The sequence below is a fragment of the Acomys minous genome, assembly GCF_964271855.1.
Source record: "Acomys minous genome assembly, chromosome: 13".
NCBI classification, from domain to species: domain Eukaryota; kingdom Metazoa; phylum Chordata; class Mammalia; order Rodentia; family Muridae; genus Acomys; species Acomys minous.
The window spans coordinates 69168995-69187948 of NC_140495.1; the positions used below are offsets into that span (position 1 = coordinate 69168995).

The 18954-nt window shown below is 43.8% G+C and overlaps 1 protein-coding gene across 1 annotated transcript; it reads right to left on the reverse strand.

Annotated features, from left to right (window-relative positions):
• Positions 1-10986: 10986 nt before the first annotated feature.
• On the reverse strand, positions 10987-17291 carry IL17F (interleukin 17F; the record flags this gene model as incomplete). The annotated part of the gene is made up of 3 exons (XM_084752197.1): positions 17236-17291; positions 12521-12744; positions 10987-11224 (listed from the first exon to the last, which is right to left on the reverse strand). Exons 1-3 carry the CDS (start codon positions 17260-17262, stop codon positions 10987-10989), a joined length of 489 nt encoding a protein of 162 aa, XP_084608323.1. The 5' UTR covers positions 17263-17291.
• Between the last annotated feature and the right edge of the window lie 1663 nt (positions 17292-18954).

Here is an 18954-nt window from a genome sequence, read left to right on the forward strand (position 1 = left end):
AGCAAAGCCAGATGATGCAATGTGAAGCAAAGTGATGCAAACCTAACATCTCTCTGTTTCGGGGGCTCCTATTTATATTCTCTCAGAGTCCTCACAAGGATGTCTGCTAACTGGCAAAGACCACACTTCCACACAAGGCAGTTCCCAGCTGACAAAGATCACGCACCCTCTCACCAGTCTGTTTCTAGATGACAAACATTACGTGCCCACTCACAAGGCAGTTTCACATCCCACACTTGGGATCTAAATAAAAACATGTTTACCTAACATAATCAAAACTTCAACTACAGCTGACCTTCCTATTAAGCTTATGTCTCAAAAGGAAAAAGATCCTCCTTCTCTGCATGTCTTAAAATACCCTTCCTTAATGGCCCTCCTTTCTGTTTAATCCCTGTCAGCTGGCTGCTTGACCTCTTGACCTAGGGTTAACTTTATTTAATCCTGTTAACAGAAGCTCTTGGATGAAATGTGTGTACTGGGGCTGAGTCACACCACCAGCACTTGTTTACAGTAAACAGAAAGCTCTAGGATCAAAGACTGAGCCATACCACAATTAGAAACAGGTTTTTACAGTTCACAATCTTATAGTTCACAATGGGATGAAACATTTTGCAACACAAACCCCTTGTTGCAATCTCTAGCACCATGCAGAAGCCAGTGTGGTGTGGGACATCTGTACTCTCAGCTCTTAAAAGGTAGAGACAGAAGATCACAAGTTCAAGGTTAGCTGGGCAGCAGTAGCACATGCCTTTAATCCTACCACTCTGGAGGCAGGGGCCATGCTGATCTCTGTGAGTTTAAGGCTAGCCTGGTCTACAGAGCTAATTGTAGGGTAGCCAAAGCTACACAAAGAAACCCAGTCTCAAGGAAAAAAGAAACAAAAATAAACAATACAAACAAATAGAAAGCCCAGAAGCTGAAGACCATCCTTCTTCTTACGTAGCAAATTTGACACAGGTCTATACTGCATTAGAAGGATGCTCAGAGATGACAATGGCAATTGGGTACACATAGCACGTTAGTAACTGCCAACAAGTGCTATGACAGAGTAAACAGCATACATATATTACCAAATGGTTCACTGGGCAAAACTCCTTTTCAGTGGTGCCATGCTTCCTCCACAATATAACTGGAAGGCTGCAATATAGCTCAGTGGTAGAGCACCTGCCCAGAATGTGTAAGGCTCTACATTTGATCCCCAGCAAAACACACACACACACACACACACAGAGAGAGAGAGAGAGAGAGAGAGAGAGAGAGAGAGAGAGAGAGAGAGAGAGAGAGAGAGAGAGCAATGGATTAGTTACAATCTAATCATGTTCATCTGGACTCACAATTTTAAGGTTGAATGAACATTTAGAAAATAATGTAAATAGTAAAGATGCTGGGCAATAGGCTGGAGAATTCTGTCAGAGATTACCTGCACATACCTGCACATACCTGCACATACCTGCAGAGGACAAGAGCTTAGTTCTCACAACCCATTTCAAGGGAGTCACAGTCATTTGTAACTTGTGGCCTCCTTGACCAACAACCCATAGAGAGATACCTCTTATCTGCCACTGGGATTTTCTTTAATAACCCATGACTGTGAGGTACAGCATTAATTCAGCCATAAAGGCTGTACTCTTCCATATTTCATAGTTGAGTTAAAAGGTAGGAGGATGTTCTGCTCCCTTCATCTTGATAAGCACTCCCTCCTCACTCCCATCAGTTTACTCTCACCCAGCTTAAACTCTCCACCCTCGTATTTCCCGCTCTGTTTTCATATCACATATATTGTGCTATTCCCCCTCCCTTGAACCACCCCCACCCCAAACCACTCTGATCTAGTTTCCTATCTTCTGTATGTATTCCAAGTGAAACACATAAATTTAAAGAGCAGAAGCTAAGATTATCACACAAGAGAGAACATGCAGCGTTTGTCTTTCTGAGCCTGAGTTACCTTGATCTGTGTAATTTTTTTTTCTGGTTCCTTCATTTACCTGTAAATTTAATCATTCTGTTTGTCTTTACAGATAAATAAAGCTGTATTGTGTTCATGCCACATTTTCATTATATGAGAGACATAGAGACTGAGTCAATTCCCTGTCTACTATGGGTAAAGCAGCGATCAATACTGCAGAGAAAAATCTCTGTAGTACAAGCCAGAGTCCCTAAGGTATGTGGCCTGGAGCCCTTAGCTGTAGAAGTTCTATTCTAGTTTTTTTTTTCTTTTTCTTTCTTTCTTTCTTTCTTTCTTTCTTTCTTTCTTTCTTTCATTTTAATGAACCCCCATCCTGATCTCTGTAATGGCTACACCAGTTTACACTCTCACCAGAAATTAATAAGGATTCCTTTTCTCCACATTCTCTCCATTTTTTAACCACTTAATTATTTTTTATAGTAGCCACCCTGACTGGGATGAAATGCAATTTCAAAGGAGTTTAAATTACATTTCCCTAATGCTAAGGATATTGAACACATTTTTAAATGGTACAATTCATTTGTATGTCTTTTATGGAGAATTCTCTGTTCAGACCTGGGACCCATTTTTTTTTAATTTTGGTTTGTTTGTGTTATTTTAGCTCTTTCTGTATTCTACACCTTAATCTTTCATCAGAGATATAGCTGGCAAAGGTTTTCTGCAATATGGTGCCTCTATACTTGATTAACAGCGTCCATTGCTCTTATTGTCTACCACTGCTGAGATCCTATTACTGAAGGCACTGTACTGGCACTGAGAAGGTAGCTTTCTCCCCACTAGCCAGCTTTTGTAGTTCTGGAAGGTGTAATGCAGCCTGTCAGGCGATAAACGGCATCAGTTGCCTTACCTAGATGAGAACCCTACAGCTACAATACTAACTTGCCAGGCAAGACGTGCCCACTGGGGCAACAGTGGCACAACTGTTGTGAGGGAAACCAAGCACACTCTGATTTTGAGGCCCACTCCACAAGAAAGAATCCATGCCTGATAGCCTGATACTGTAAATTTGCTTTAAAAACCTTTGGTGGAAGGCGCTTTCAGCCCTAGGGTAGCTAAACTGACACAGTACCAAGGTGTCTTTTAAATGTTTATGTTTATACCCAAAGACAAATACTGCTTTCAAACTTAATCAGAGAAACTTCTCTTCAAAAATGATGTGAACAAATGCAGAGATGAATGGCTGCTCAAAGTACTGAAAATAAGTGACAACTAAGTTTTCAGATTTCTAACTACCACCCTGTCTAAGGCTTATGGAATAACACGGGAGAGCAAGCAGAATGAATGTATGAGTCCGAATATATTGGAAAAGAACTGTGAACTACTACCTCCTGGGAACGACACGTCAACGCAATCATGAGATCGTACAGCAACTGCTGCCTACAATGGGGCTGTACAAGACCCATTGTCAACAGGGCTTCTCAACACTGAGCTGTAGATAGAAAAGGAACATGTGTGGTTCTGCTCCTCCCTACTGAAGTATAAATAACTACTATATTCTGGAGGAGGGGCAAACATGCCTTCAGTTACATAGCCACAGATGATCTCACTGTGATTCAAAGACAGCCCTGATTAAACTTAAAGGAATGCAAAGCAAAATGACATGATGTAGAAAAGGGGCTTGTAGGGAGGATGGGATGAGACGGGCCATAGTTGTGAGAAGAAGATAGAACATAAGAGAGATGGCAATCAGAAATTGTGTGTGTGTGTGTGTGTGTGTGTGTGTGTGTGTGTGTGTGTGTGTGTAAAGCAAATTATCGGAGCAAATGAGAAAGTTCTAGCTTTCCACGTACACAAGCATCAGGGGCTGCTCCCCCTACCCAGGGCTCATTTCTACGTAGGCATGAAGTAGCAAGTGGAATGCCAGCAACCTGAAGAAGATGGATGATGCCTCTAACCGGTGTGGGGCTCCTGCAAGAAGCTGAGGAGAGCGTATCAGATTAGCTTGGGTAGATAAGTGTCTACTTGTATGCTCTTCAGATGCATGAGCCATCATCATCTGTGTCACCAGGTGTTTGGGGTTCTGAAGCACACTTACTGACTAGAAAATCTATGACCCAACTCTTTTTACTTCGTTTTGGTGTAGTTAACTGTGCAATTAGCAAACTACTCCCTTTTCCCACATCACATGAGGCAATAGGATGAGGAGAAGCCAACTTTCCTCTGGAGGACAGGAGAGAGGGCATTCTCTGGACATCAACTTTTCATCTGTTCACTGCCTCAAATCCAGGGCATCTTCTAGAGCTAAGCCAAGTGGGAAGTCAATGATGAATTTCTGAGCTGTGCAACCTCTAAAATTAGTAAGTTTTAAACATCAACTAAAGCAAGCAGAGCAAGAGAGTTTACGTAGGTCTTCCCCATACACTGAATAAACAGGCCCAGCCCTGAATCTAAGCAACTCCCTCGTCTGTAGCATGAGAGTACTAAATATTTCCTCCTTTATAAAATTATTGTGATGGCTAAACAACTTGATGCATGGAGAGTTTGGAGATTATTCTAGTGTGATGACCAAACAAGTGTCTGCTTACATTACAAAGCATCCTGCTACTACTAAAAACAATGGTTTTCCTACAATACAGTGGGAATGGTTGCAGCATCGTTCTGCTCAATAAAATCCACTCCCCTTAACAACTGCAGCTCGTTAGTAATTCAACCCAAATCCTCAAATACAAATAATAGTGTTTAGCAGATGTTAATAAGCTAAGCAGCAAAGACCCAAAAGAAAAGGTTGATTTTCTTTTATACTTAATTCTATTTGAAGCTTATTTTCAAACATACGATCCCGAAGATGGAGGTCTCTGTGCTGACATAGCCAACAGCAAGAGACCGAAGCATTGGTTTCTCAAGAGATCTCACTTTGGGTTTCAGGTGACCACAGAAGGCAATCAGGCGTTTGACAAGTGGTCTGCGTGACATCTGAGGTTTCTGTCTTCTGAGGTGGTAAGAAACCAGGAGTGTGGAGTCAGCAGGTCCTAGTATCTAGAGGAACTCCTGCGGAAGGGCTTAGTATCTTTAAAATGCTAAGCATTAAAAAATAAATAAAAAAATTTAAAAATAAATAAAATGCTAAGCATTGTATGTGAGTGTGGGACAGCCACACTCAGGTTTCCAGAGCAGCCCTCCACGCAGGGCTGGCTTCTCCATAGTCCTGAAGTAGCAAGTGCCACCTCACGGGCCTCACTCACAGCCATGAGAATGTGGTTGTAAGGCATGGTTATGGGACTTCTGGTGTTGTCACCACTACAAACAAGATCTGGTCCTCGTCCTCAGGCCATCCCTCAGGCTGTGGTGTGTCAACTACAAACAGCCCAGAAGGAAACCACAGAAGTAAGCCAGCATTCTATGGACTCTGGGACAAGTCACAAATACAACTTTGTCTGATGCATTGATTCACTTAACTTTGAAAACAAGAATTAGAGCCCCCACACCTTGCAATACTGCTAACAGCCTTTTGTGGCTGGGATCTATTCTGAATGCTCTATATTTCAAACCTTAACTCTGTCTACCAAACCTTGCAGGGAGGCACTATTCTCATCCCATTTTATAGTTAGGAAAACTTAGACAGAGAGAAGTAATTTGTCCAAGGTAAGCTGTTGGTGTGGAAACCCATGTACTGTACACAGAATTTTAGCATGCAGGATAGTTGCAGGGGTGAGGTGGGGATGTGTCTCTTCTGTTTGAATGACATATCTTATAAGTGACTCAAATAGCTGTAAGCATTATCTAATTTTTTTTAAAAGAATTCCATGCATGAGTACTGTTCTTACAGCACTTCCCCTCTGGAAACCTTTTAATCCATTTAGTGGTGCTCATGTGTACATTGTTTAGAGGTGACTGTTTGGGACTGAATAACCTCTCTCTGAGGGACTCAACTGTGGAGAAAGACAATTCCCCTCTTCGGTAGTAATCGGTTGCTTATAGACCCTCATCACAAGGATGGACCTTGTGAAGTTTTCTCTACCCATATTGTCACGACAACAGGTATTGCTCTTCAGACCTTGTTTAGGCAGCCACATTGTTGGGATTTCACGAATGCAGCTTGCTTGACTTGCCTAGAAGATGCCATCTCGAAGCAGGCATCCTGGTCCTCCGGCTCTTACAATCTTGCTTACCCCTCTTTCAGTGATTTTTTTTTCCCCTGAGCATTAGGTATAGAGCATACGGTAGGTGTACAGTCTGAAACCGGCCATGCCACAGTCACTTGTTCTCTGCATTATGCCCAGTGGTGGACCTCTATAATAGCCTCTAGCTGCTGCAAAAAGAAGGTTCTTTGATTTTTGGGGTGAAGGGTTACCTGTAGGCATAAGGATGAGTGTTTAGAATACAGTTAGAAATTGGGTTGGTTTAGGAAATGACAGCAATAGGATGTCTTCAAGGGTCCATGACATCTCCAGCCATAGGTAGTTGAATGGGTTTATAGTATCAGGCAGAATTGCCTCCTGTCGAGTGGGCCTTAAGCCCAACTAGACAGGCATCAGGTGCTCCCAAGATAAAAATGCTACTATTGGTGCATTCGAAACAGCATGCTGAGCTGGCCATAGTGTGGTCTGTAAGCTTTATAGCTGGATAGAGCTATTGACTGCTTGTGTTGTGGTGTGTGTGTGTGTGTGTGTGTGTGTGTGTGTGTGTGTGTGTGTGTGTTTTCTGTCGGTAGCTTATATAGCATCTTCGTATCCTCTAAGAATTAGTCCTGAAGGAGGAGACTTCAACTAGTTCCATCTCAGTTCCTCCAAGTCCAGTGTCCAAAGTGTGTAGTAGTATCTGCAGCAATAGGGTTGCAGTTTCATGTTCTGGGAGACCCAAGCCTCTTTGTTTTGGGAATCTCTTGAACCCCCCTGATCAACAAGTCAAATGTGGCTTCCCATGCCTGGCATTGGGGGTTTTGTTAGATAGTCTCTGTTTCTTGTTTGGAGGACCATTATCACCACATGTGAAGCCCTATTTAAAAGACTGTATATACGCATGAGTGTGAGTATGCGTGTGTATACATACATACACATATATATATGTATAAGCATATCATGTATTTTAAGGAAGCTTATAAAACATCTCTCTGTGAGTTTTCAAACATCCTTAGGGGCATCTCCCCTTCCTCCTTCTCCTTCTATATTGGCATCCTCCCATCTGCCATTGCTTGTCCCATTTCCCCCTTCATAGAACCCATGTCCTACTACCTCCTCTTCTTCCCCTCCTCTTCCTCCCTCTTCTTCTTCCCCTCCTCTTCCTCTCCTCCTTTTCCTCATGGTCTCTTTCTACTATCTCCTGCACTCACTCAGGTTATACACTCAAATCTAAAGAGTCGGCGGCGGTGTCTGTGACAAAGAGAACATGCGACATTTCTCTTCCTGGGTCTTGGGTCACCTTACTCAGTGTATTTCCCAGTTCTGCCAATTTCCCTGTGAATTTCATGATTTCATTTTTTTTTTCTTTACGGATGTATAGATTCTATTGTGCATATGTATCAGACTTTCATATCCATTTATCAGCTGAAGGGCATTTAGGTTGTTTCCATTTCTTAGCTATTGAGTATAGAGCAGAATGGAACAATGCTGAGCAGGTGTCGCTGTACTAGGATGTCCGGCCCTTGCGGTGTAGGCCAAGGATTGGCCTAGCTGGGTTCAATGCCACAATTTAAAGCCTTGGGAGAGAGCACAAAACGCTAAAAGTGACATCACTGGCGTGAGACTACAAACAAACTCTCTTTGTAAATAAATACACTTGCCTCATTAGATATTGCCTTAAGCAGCTTAAGTCATCACCTTATTCTATCCTCTCAAAACTCGGGGGGGGGGGGGGGGGGGAGATGACTCTGCAGCTAAGCTCTTGTGGCTCTTGTACAAGCACCAAGTTCAGTTCCCAGCATCCCCAGGGGACCGCTCACAGCTACCCATAATTCCAGGCCCAGGACCTCTGACACCTTCTTCCGGACCCCATGGCACTCCACTGACTTGCAAAACCCCACACGCATACACATAACTTTAAAAACTCAATGAGGCTGGCACTGACAACATGCCCATCTTTCAACTGAGGAAACGTAAGTCCAAATAACTTGTTCAGCTCACTAATAATCCACATGAAGCAGTAAGATCCAGAATGAACATTTGACCCCAGCATCTGGCTCCAGCATCCTTGCACTTGGACATCATGCAGTGGTCTCTCATACTGCTATGACAGCTTAAGGTGTTTTCATGCGAAACGCCTTAACGCATGAATCACAGTCATTTTCCATCTTAGCATTAAAATAAAGTATTTTCCCTACTGAGCGAAACTCAAAATCGGTACCCACTTTATGAGTAATGGCACTACAACTCGTAAGCTGTACGCTTATTCAGTGGATCACGAATCACTCCTGAAATGTATTGCTTCTTTTCCAAATTACACCATAGATTACAATGAACTTCAATGTTGGGTACAGAGTGCATCTGCTTTTGTTATTTGTTGTTTTTAAGGCACGGAAGAGAAGAGATATTAATTTTCCACTTATATAATTTTCTAAATAGAAAAATAAATAACTATGTGTAGGCTGGGGGTGCAGCTCAGTTGCTGCCTACCGTGCAGGAAGTCCCATAAAACCGAGTGTGTGGTGGTATACCTGTAATCCCAGCCCTCAGGAGGTAGATGCAGCAGGATCAGAAGTCCAAGCTCCAGGACAGCTTGGTCTGTGTGCGACATTGAAGAGAGTGCAGCCAACAAGCAAAGGGTGAGAGGGAAAGAAGAAAAGGAAAGGAAACAAGTTGCTATGTGTTCTTGACTTTCTATGTGGAAATCTCTTTGCACGCCATGATGGAAGCCCTTTATTTTAAAACCTGAACATTAGACTTAGTATCTTCAGGCAACATGGGATAATTCTGCCTCTCAGACAGCCTGGCAAAGCTGATGAGTGCAACATGCTCATTCTGTCAATGGTTTCTCACATTGCCCGCCCAAGCAAACAAGTGCACCCATGAAGCAGCCCTTTAGTTCTCTTCTGCCTTTGCTAAGGAATCCAAAAACACGTGGGTGCAGTGTGCCACCTTGTGAGTAGACGAGGATGTGCAGTTTCCTGGTGGCAGCCACCTTTAGCCACAAGCCTAGAAGGCGAGCTTGCGCAGCCTCTGGGGGCTCTGTGAGCAACGAGTTTGGAGACTGATGATGTGGTACTTCTACGTCCTCTCCCACGGCCGATGCTAGTCCGTCCATACAGAGGAATGACTGAAATGGATCATTATGAGAACGCTATGGCAGTGCTGGAAAACCAAAATGCCAAAGTCTTAAACATGGAGCCTATGGACCTGTTCCTGTCAGTAGGTGCTTGAGTGACCTTGAACAGTCAACTAATTCCTCCAGGCTACATTCATCAATGAGGGAAGCAAACCAGGGGCTATAGTGGTCTATTTGGCTCTAATGTGAGACTACCAGCAAGGGGAATTTCTATTCTCTCTGACCTTTAACTGACCCTCAGAATTCAGATCTCTTTGACATCATCAGAGTTATCTTGGGAAATGACCAAGTGTCTGTCACTCCTACAGTCCAAGACACGGAACTAGCCATTAGTGGGTCACTAGGCAATGAGCTCTACTGTTGTCTCCAGCACACTTCATTTCTAAATAAGTTAAGGGACCTTGCCCAACCATCCTGCCTGTTACTAGATTATGTACATGTTAGAAAATGGAGCCAAGCTCCTGTTCCCTGCCCAACCCAAAGCCAAATCCCAGATAGGAGAAAGACCTTACATTCCATTTCCTCTCAGAAATGCATAGACTTCTGGACACCTGGAATGCAGCAGCAATATAGATGTTCTTAAAGTCAGGGTCACAGTAGCAGTGAAAGGGAGATATGGTGTGCTGTGTGCGGATAAGGAAAACAGGAAGGAAGACACAGCTTTCCCAGAGACGGGGATTTTCATACTCTGTATCTACAAGTAGCGTAGGAGTCTGATGAAAGATTCCTGGTGACCCCAGCGGATCTATAGAGGTCACAGGGAGAAGAAGGCAAAGGGACCACATGACGCTGATGGCAGGGTTCTAGGCCCAGCTGCTGCCAGCATTGTGGCCCTTCTATGTACATCTTCCTCCACTTTGTACCTCTAGTGGCCAGGACAGTAGCCAGTAACTGTTTGCTTTGTAACACAATGTAGCCAGAAGTGTGGAATAGGAACATGTTGCCCCTACACTTGAATACTGTTTGCCTCAGCTCCCTTACTTCCCCATATAAGTGTAACAAAACCTCGATTCCATTAACCACAACACTACCACCAGGGCTCTGAGGAGGAAATAGGAAAAACCACAACACACGTACAGAACTTCAAAAGCTTTAGGGCCATAAAGCCTTGTGGTGCAAGCTGAATACTCTGTCTTAGTTTGTGTCTGTGTTGCCTTGTTAAACACCATGAGCAAAAGCAAGTCAGAGGGGAGAGCATTTGCTTGGTTTTTGAGTTACAATCCATAGTGGAGGAAAGTGGGGGCAGAAACTCAAGACAGGACCTGAAGCGGATGTGATGAAGGAGTGCTGCTCATTAGTTTACTCTCCATGGCCTTCCCAGCCTGCTTTCTCACACAGCTCAGAACCACCTGACCAGAGGTGGCACCACCCCCATGGGCTGGGTCTTCCCACAACAAACTTTAATCAAAAAAAAAAAAAATGACACCCCCCCATATATGCTCAGAGACCAATCAGAGAGGGGCAACTCCTCAACCGAGGGTCCCTCCTGCCAGGTGACTCAAGTTCGTAATGAGTTAACAAAACTAATCAACACATACTTCAAATGCTTTAAAATTAGAAATATTTATTACATAATTAATGGATATATTAATTCTCTACTAAATTTTTATATAATCAATAGGTCATAAATATATGTATGGATCCTCTACAAATATAAATAGATAATAGTTTATGCCAACCTCATTTATACTTAACAAATTTGTCTATGGACACTCATACCAGATGTTTGCCCATCCTTGCCACCCCCCACCCCCACCCGCGACATAACCCCTTCCCAGACATTCTGATCATGTTTCTTCAACTGAGTTTGGCGCGCGTCTTCGTCAGGACGCGTGGTGGATGATGGGAGTGACACAGGTGCAGCCAACTTTCACCAGCATCTTCTCCAACCTGAAGGAATTAGAACAGCCCTGGGGCTCCCTCCGAAGGACCAGGATTTCCTGCTGGATGGCAACGGAGTTCATGGAGCTGTCTTCCTGTCCCTGGGCATTGATGCAGCCTGAATATCTGCACTGAGCCTCAGCAATCTCTGAGGGGAACCGGTGGGGGTCGCGGGTGATGCTGAAGGGAAAAGAAGGAGGTGGGAGGGAAAAGCGTGAGGCTGAGGCCAGGTGGAGGAAAAGCGAAGGGTTTCTGCAGCGCTGGGTGTTCCCTTTCAGGAGAAGTTCTGAGTTCCACGAGGAACAACACAGGGTCTGGATTCTTGGACTAAGCTCTAGCTGTTAAGTAACTCCCTATGCCTCAGGTATATCCACTATAAAACGGAGTTTCTTGAATATCATTCTCTCAGAGGATTGTTGGGGATAGCACATAGCACAAATGCATATAGCATAACCTCATGAATGATGCAAGGGTTCGGTTAACCTTAGGTCTACATCTTATTTGTATTGTTATTATTACAGTTATTCCCTGTCCTTTAGCAGAAATTGAACATCACTAGTAGGTCTCCCAATGCACGGTCCATAAAACTCGCTGCTTGGACAGGAAAATCAAGGCCGCAGAGATCTGTCAATCCAAAGCCCCTCTCCGCTTCTCTCTTGATATTTCCCTCTCCCTGGAGACAGGCAGCCAAGCCAATTTGCCGCAGCCCCAAAGCACCGCTCCGTTCCTGCAGGCTATGTTTGTGGATGTATTTGAAGCCTACAGGTGGGAGCTGAGTGTTCCCAGGACCTAGATCATGAGGCAAAACTACAAGACTCCGCGCCGAATGGCTAACCTCTACTTCCCAGGCCGCCTTTTCTTCCATATCCATCCACACCTTCGTGACTCAGGGGGTCTAATCTGAGGAGATCTCTATTCCACTTATCCTCATGCAGTGATAATAATGCAGGCTGAAAAAATAGTGAGGCTTTCAACAACCCAGGTGAGTCAGGGCAAGAAAAGCTGAGCTCCTGGGAGAACGAATGTGACGTCAGGCATGGTGGCTCATGCCTAAAATCCCAGGACTCAGAAGGCTGAGGCAGAAGGATAACCACAAATCTGGGGCTAGCCTAGGCTACCTAGTAAGTTTTAGGGTGACCTGGGCTACAGAATGAGATCTCTATCTCAGAAAAAAGGGTGTGGAGGGGGGGCGGGGAGTGTGAGTCCTGAGTTCTCAAAAGAAGAAGGCTTTATAATCAAAATAATTCAGCACAATTTTCTTTCTTTTCTTTTATTCTTTTGTTTTTGTTTTTTCAAGACAGGGTTTCATAATGTAGCTTTGGCTTTCTTGGAACTCAATATGTAGACCAAGCTGGCCTTAAACTCAGAGGTCTGCCTGACTCTGCCTCCTAAGTGCTGAGACTAAAGGCATGCACCATTACCCTTTGCTTAGCACGTTTTTCAGTGGAATACGTATATCTATCTTGTTCAACTTACTTGTAATCCCACGGGGAGCTGGAGCGGTTCTGGAAGTCACGTGAGACAGAGATACCCTGGTTTTGATTGAAGATGCGAATGTCAACTCTCACACTGTTATCCTCCCCCAGAGGAGAGCAATTCCCAGTCTTCTGGAGGGCAGGAGGCCCTGTTTTGGGGTTCTTCCGAGCTGCTACCCCCCTCAGGATGGCAAGCCCCAACATCAACAATAGCAGGAACTTGACCTGGAAAATCAAGATGGTCGCCTCAGGTTAGAGCAAGCCCTGGTGGTGCACGACTGAACTCTGTACGTAGGGTCACTTTATGGAATCAGGGTTTCGTTCTTTCTATGGTACAGATCATCACTGGCAATGAGAACAGTCATGTTTGATGTTATCAGGGCGCAAAACAAAATCTACAGATTAAAGCCCTCTTGACTTTATCTCCAGCCTTATATCCCACAAAGCCTTTCTTCAAGACATCCCTCTAAGTTCCATCATACAGTCAAGGCCCTGTTCATATGTAGTTCAGTTAGAAGTATATTTATCAACATTAAATAATAAAACTTTTATCATTTATCAGTCAAGAAGCGTTTTTATGTTCTCTAAAAGTGTGATATTTCTGTTCGTTTCAGACTTAGACCTGGTAGAGTACAACTTCCTGTAAGAGAATGTGAACACCACGGGTATTCCATAAAAACTTTCTGAATGAATGAATGAAACAATGGATAAGAATGAACAGCATGGCACAGTTAAATTAAGCAATATAGTTAAGCTGCGCTCATTGAGTAAAAGATTATGCAGAGTGAACCATGGCATCCTTCCAATTATCCATGCTAATTGAAAGAAGCGGGGGCACTAATGGTGCGTGGCGGCAGAGCATGGAACCCATTTCTTTGAGCTCTAGAAAATATGTTTTCTATACTAACACTGAAACCAGTTCATCTGGTGCTGCAAGAACACACAAAGAGCGTACTCAGTGAAGAGCAAACCACAAGGGCTAAAGGCTCAACAGCTTCCCTTTTTTGCAAGCACCGTTCACCCACACTGCAACCCCCGCTCACCCCCTGCTCACCATTACTGAAGATGGACAAGCCCACGATAAATAAGGCAGAAGAGCTAAGGCTGTTCTGGGCTCCGTGTTGTTCAGGTTCACACTGGGTTGGTAGGAAAATGATCATGCGTGTGGGATTAAAAGACCTGCCTGTCATTTTATACACACTGGAGGGCAAGAAATGCCTGGGACAAGCAGAAAGGTCATGGTATCAACCTGCTGGACCAAGATCTCTGATCATACGTTGAAAGCAAGATGCAGGATGAACAGATTAACCTGCAGATAATCAGCAGTCCTTTGCCTTCACCTCCACAATCTTTTACCGGTTCAGTAACTAGTCCTTGAGGCCACAGCGTTGTGGCTTCTAGAGTCAACTATCTGGGTCCATAATTCCCGGACTCACTCCACAGTGACTTGGTTACCTACATTCACATAAACCCCAAAGAGCCCTGTAAACATGCGGGAAGGATTTGCTACAAGTAACAACTGTTGGCGTCATACTGATGTTACACTGCGGGTAAGTGGACATGGAATACAGTCCTCACAAGTGCTGTAAAGTATAGGAAACATAGCCACGCATCCATCAGCCACTCCTTTGGGTTTCTTAAGTAAATTTCTCCTCTGAGTCTTCTCTTTCCTCTTGTGTGTCATGATCATTAGCTCACTTCTAATTTTAATTATCAAGACTGAAAGTCACTATAGCTTGGGGTTATATCATTAGTGATAATTGCTACAGTGGTTTGAATGAGAATTCCCCCCCACCTCCCATGACCTCATGTCTGACTGTCTGGTCCCCAGTTAGTGGAATTGTTTGGGAAGGATTAGGACATGTGGTCTTGTTGGAGGGGGTCTCACTGGGGTGGGCTTTGAGGTTTCAAAGGTCATATGTCACCCCCAGTTAGCTCTTACTGTCTCATGGTTCTGTCTCAAGTTATTGCCCCAATGCCATGCCTGCCTGCGGTTGCGATGTTCATGGAGTTTAACCCTAGGAAACTGGAAGCTCCAAAGTACACACTTTCTTTTAAATGTTGCCTTGGTCATGGTGTTTTATCACAGCAATAGAAGAAAAGAAAAAAAAAAACCAAGACAACTGCCAGGCCCCTAACAAGTCACTGCTATTTTTATTAATAGTTAAACATTCTTAGAGTGTTTTAGAAAACATCTTCACACCTCTTTAAATATTGGATTCTAAAAACTACCCCGTGACATAGACGCACTCATCTTAACTATCTACTCAGCTAGGCGAAGGACGTATGCCTGAGAGGCACTAAACTCCTTGGCTGGGTTCCCCTGCTTCTTTGTGCCCATCCACAGGTTCCACCTTCCATGGCAGTGCTTGGTCCCAGCCTCGGAAGTTCATTACTACTATCATCCACATTAATCTTGGTTGTGTCTCTTTCCAGGAGCCAAGAATTCTAAACACCCAGTCCACTGAGTCACAGAGACAGAGGTACTGAAAACCACACAGTCTTTATCAGGACATAGGATCATATTATCAAATCACTGCTTGCTTCAAGACATTGCTTTTTTTTTTCTTTTTTCTTTTTTCTTTCTTTTTTTTTTTTTTTTTTTTTTTAGTGTTTCGGAGCTCTGATGATGCTGGTGCTGAGCCCGAAGAGCAATACAAACAATACTTCTTCCCAGGGAAGCTGGGAGTGTTTTTACAGGCTTCAATTCTTATATGTCACCTTTAAGGCACATTAAGAGATGTGTATGGGTCTCATCCTGTAGAGGGGGAAGCAGGTGGGTGAATACTGAAGCTGAAGGTGGCCAGTTAAAGAAGGTGAACCCTCTCAGCTTGGCTTTGTGCACTATTCTGCAGTGAGCCCAGCTGAGAGAACATCCACACAATTGCCTCTACACTTACCTGTAACCTGTAACCTCCGTACACAGGAATGGGCTGCAGAACCTGGTCAGTTCCATGCTCCATGCAAATTGACCTCAGTTACCCACAGACTGTGTCCTCTCTGCTTGCCCCTGCCTAACTCAATCCTATTTCAATGCTACGCTCACTGCCATGCTTCTTGCTGACAATCCAACTGCCATTTCCCCCCCCCCCAAAGAAATAGAAATGGCTTGTAGCATTAAAGTACCCAAAGGATTTGCTTGGATACAATGGCGCTAGGTTGAGAATCTTGCCTCTAGATCATCCACAGAGAAGCAGCACACGATTGCTGGGAGACAGAACACCCAGATGCAGGTCTCACTTCTGCATTACAGTATTAAGTGACAGCAAACAGACATACGGCTGCGTTCCTTTTCGTTGTGTCATGAGGGGAATAGTCCCTATCTGAGGGATGAGAGGTAGTAATAGTCACACTGGGCCAGGCTCGGTGGCACACTCCTGTAATCCCAACACTCCAGAGACTGAGGCTAAACAATGGCCAGTCCCAGACCAGTTTGAGCCCACATAGCAAACTCAAAACTAACATGGGCCACACAGAAGGATCTTGTTCTTGAAATGCAAAAACAATAATATTAAGACTTGATACTTATATGCTTTTTTCTGCCTTTACCACTTGTAACAAATTAGTGCCCAAATTAACTAAAAACGAAGCATACATGATCTACTTTACAGGTATAGATTCACCTCAGTGTATCAATTAATTCCTTCCCCGAAAATGCTGCAAGGGAGACAACATAATTATGCTGCTGCACAGATGAGAAAATTGAAACTCACAACAGTAATGGCTAACCTCAAAGTCCATACTTAGCAGATATCACAGCCAAATTCGTCTGACTTCAAAGCCTTGAGTCCCTCAATGCTATACTTTGGTGGCTTGTTGTAGTCACTAAAATAATACAGTGGCAATTAAATAAATGTCACCGTTGTCAGAAAGCATGGGCCATGTATAAAAAAATCATGCTCCTTTAAGTTTCAGGGCAAATCAGAGGATGATCAAAACCAACAACAGGGTGTGTAATTTCCTAAGCCTGATCCATGTACCTCTATACTAAACCCTTCCTGGGTTTATCTGGTTAGAGTCAGGCATGGTTCCGGGTCTAAGGGGTGAGGAGTAGAATTCTATCACCTTAACATCCCACTAGCTTCTAGACGAAGTAAGGCCATGCAAATTAATTAATTAATCAGTTATCAAAGATACACGAGACACTTCTCCAGGAGCTGTCAAAAAGTTTAACACTGAATGGTTCTACTTCCTCCACCCAAAATACTGCAATAGTCTTGGAAGAACCAAACTGTGGGCTCCCTGCTTCCTTGGGATATATGTTATATATTAATATCTAACGTATATTGTAGTATTATTAAATGTAATATATTGTGATGTCGCATATATATTCCTTTCTTGGTATATATATGTATATGTACGTGTGTGTGTGTGTGTGTGTGTGTGTGTGTGTGTGTGTGTGTGTGTGTATACTTGGCCAAGCTCTTGTTTTGGGCCAGCCTAAGTCTAATGAGTAGGTAAGAAGGACCATGACGGCCACTTGTGACACCAGATACACTCTCTAAGCCACCTGAGCAAAATCTGTCTGCTAAGATCATATGCTTTCCTCCCTTTTCTTTTTCTCCACCGGACAAATCAAAATTAAACTTAACTTCACTTTTTTCCAGAACTAATTCACAAAAGACCTCCAAGGAGGTCGGTCTGAAGCCTTAGAAATCTACCTTTCTGAAAGCTCGGATACAGTTACCCTTTAGCCTGATTACCGGCATCACTCACCACGGCTGTCGCACACGGGCCCTTCATGCTTGTTTCCCACTGGCCGCTCCTTTGCTCAGGAAGCACTTTCTTCTGCGAATGTGTCGCTGGGTATGTCAACGGCAGCACCTGTCAGTTTTATAGCAATCACTGTCCCTGTTTCCATTGACCTCCTTACAGTCTGTAAGTTGTGGTTGACCCAGAGTTACTGACGAATGCAGGTTATTTTTTTTTTCTACTCCACTTCCTGAGGGGGAATCAAAGGGGGACCCTAAAGGGGGATGACGGAAAATGGACCAGATCTTCCTTCCCTTCTCACCCCCAACTTCCACTCCCATTAATTTTACTACAGATATGAACCAAGTCACAGATTACTGTCACGATCTTTAATTCTTCCACAAATGGTCAACACGCTTGTCACGCACTGTGGGTTCTATTTTCAGGTCATGCAACAGAGTCAATCCATGGTTGAAATAGGCTTTAAGTCATCCTTACCAAGCCTTGGTTTTAAACGTTATGGATGGGAAACTAAAATGAAACAGGCGACTGCTGCCAGTGAGAGATTCAGAAATTACATCCCCAGGTAGTTCTGTGGTTTCCCTAAACTAATTCTTTTAACTCTATGATAAGAGCCCTACTGGGCTTAACAAATAAGCATCCAAATATTATCTTGGCTATCTCTGATTGAGGACCATTTTTTATTAGCCAAATGAACTTGTAAATAGAAGACTTTAAATGCTCTTGTGCACACTTTGTAGACTTGCAAAAGCATTCATTTGTCTCTGTTTAGATGCAGGCGCTAAGCATTTGTGGGGTCTATGCATTTTACTCCAGGGACACGCATTCCTTCAGACCACATCCAGGCAATGAGCATTTGTCAAGCACATGCATTTACGCTCGGGAAGCGCAGTCAGTCTCCTCCCTCAAAAACACCCATTCTTTACTTCTTATAAGTCTCTAGTACCATCAGCTAAAACTTTCTACACTTTGCCCAGTTGTGAGTCTTTGTGTCAGTTACCTTCTACAAAATGAAGCTTCCTCAAATGTAGGCAGTGGAGGTGCACTTAATGAAAACTATATATTCATGTATAAAGCTCTAGGACAATCATTTTTGTTTTGTTGTTTTGTTTTGTTTTGTTTTTCTATACAGAGATTCTCTGTGTACCCTTAGCTGTCCTGGAGCTTTGCAGAGCAGGCTGGCCTCTAACGTACAGAGACCCAGCTGCCTCTGTCTCCCAAATGTTGGGATTAAAGGTGTGTGCCGCCATGCCCAGCTTAACAATATTTTTTTCAGCCAGGCGTGGTGGCACATGCTTGTAATCCCAGCACTCCGGGAGGCAGAGGCAGGCGGATCTCTGTGAGTTCGGGGCCAGCCTGGTCTACAAAGTGAATCCAGAACAGCCAAGGCTACACAGAGAAACCTTGTCTTAAAAAACCAAAAAATAAAAAACAGGTTTTTTTTTTCTTAAAGATCAGGTGAATGTGTTCATTGTCCTTTCTGAAGTCGGACTGTGGCCTAGAACTTGAGACTATTGTCCTCTGTTGTCAACGTGTTTGAATAAATCTCCATCTTCTTTAACTGAAGAGCACCCACAGTGGGTCACGGTCCTGCCATGCCTTACAACCACACAGCTCCTCTCCTGCCTTGGAGGCTTCTGTGCCCCTCTTCTCTGTAGCTGTCAGAAGCTCATCGCCTGTCGGAAGCTTCTCCGCAAGCCCAAGTACTGTTTATCTTTTGGC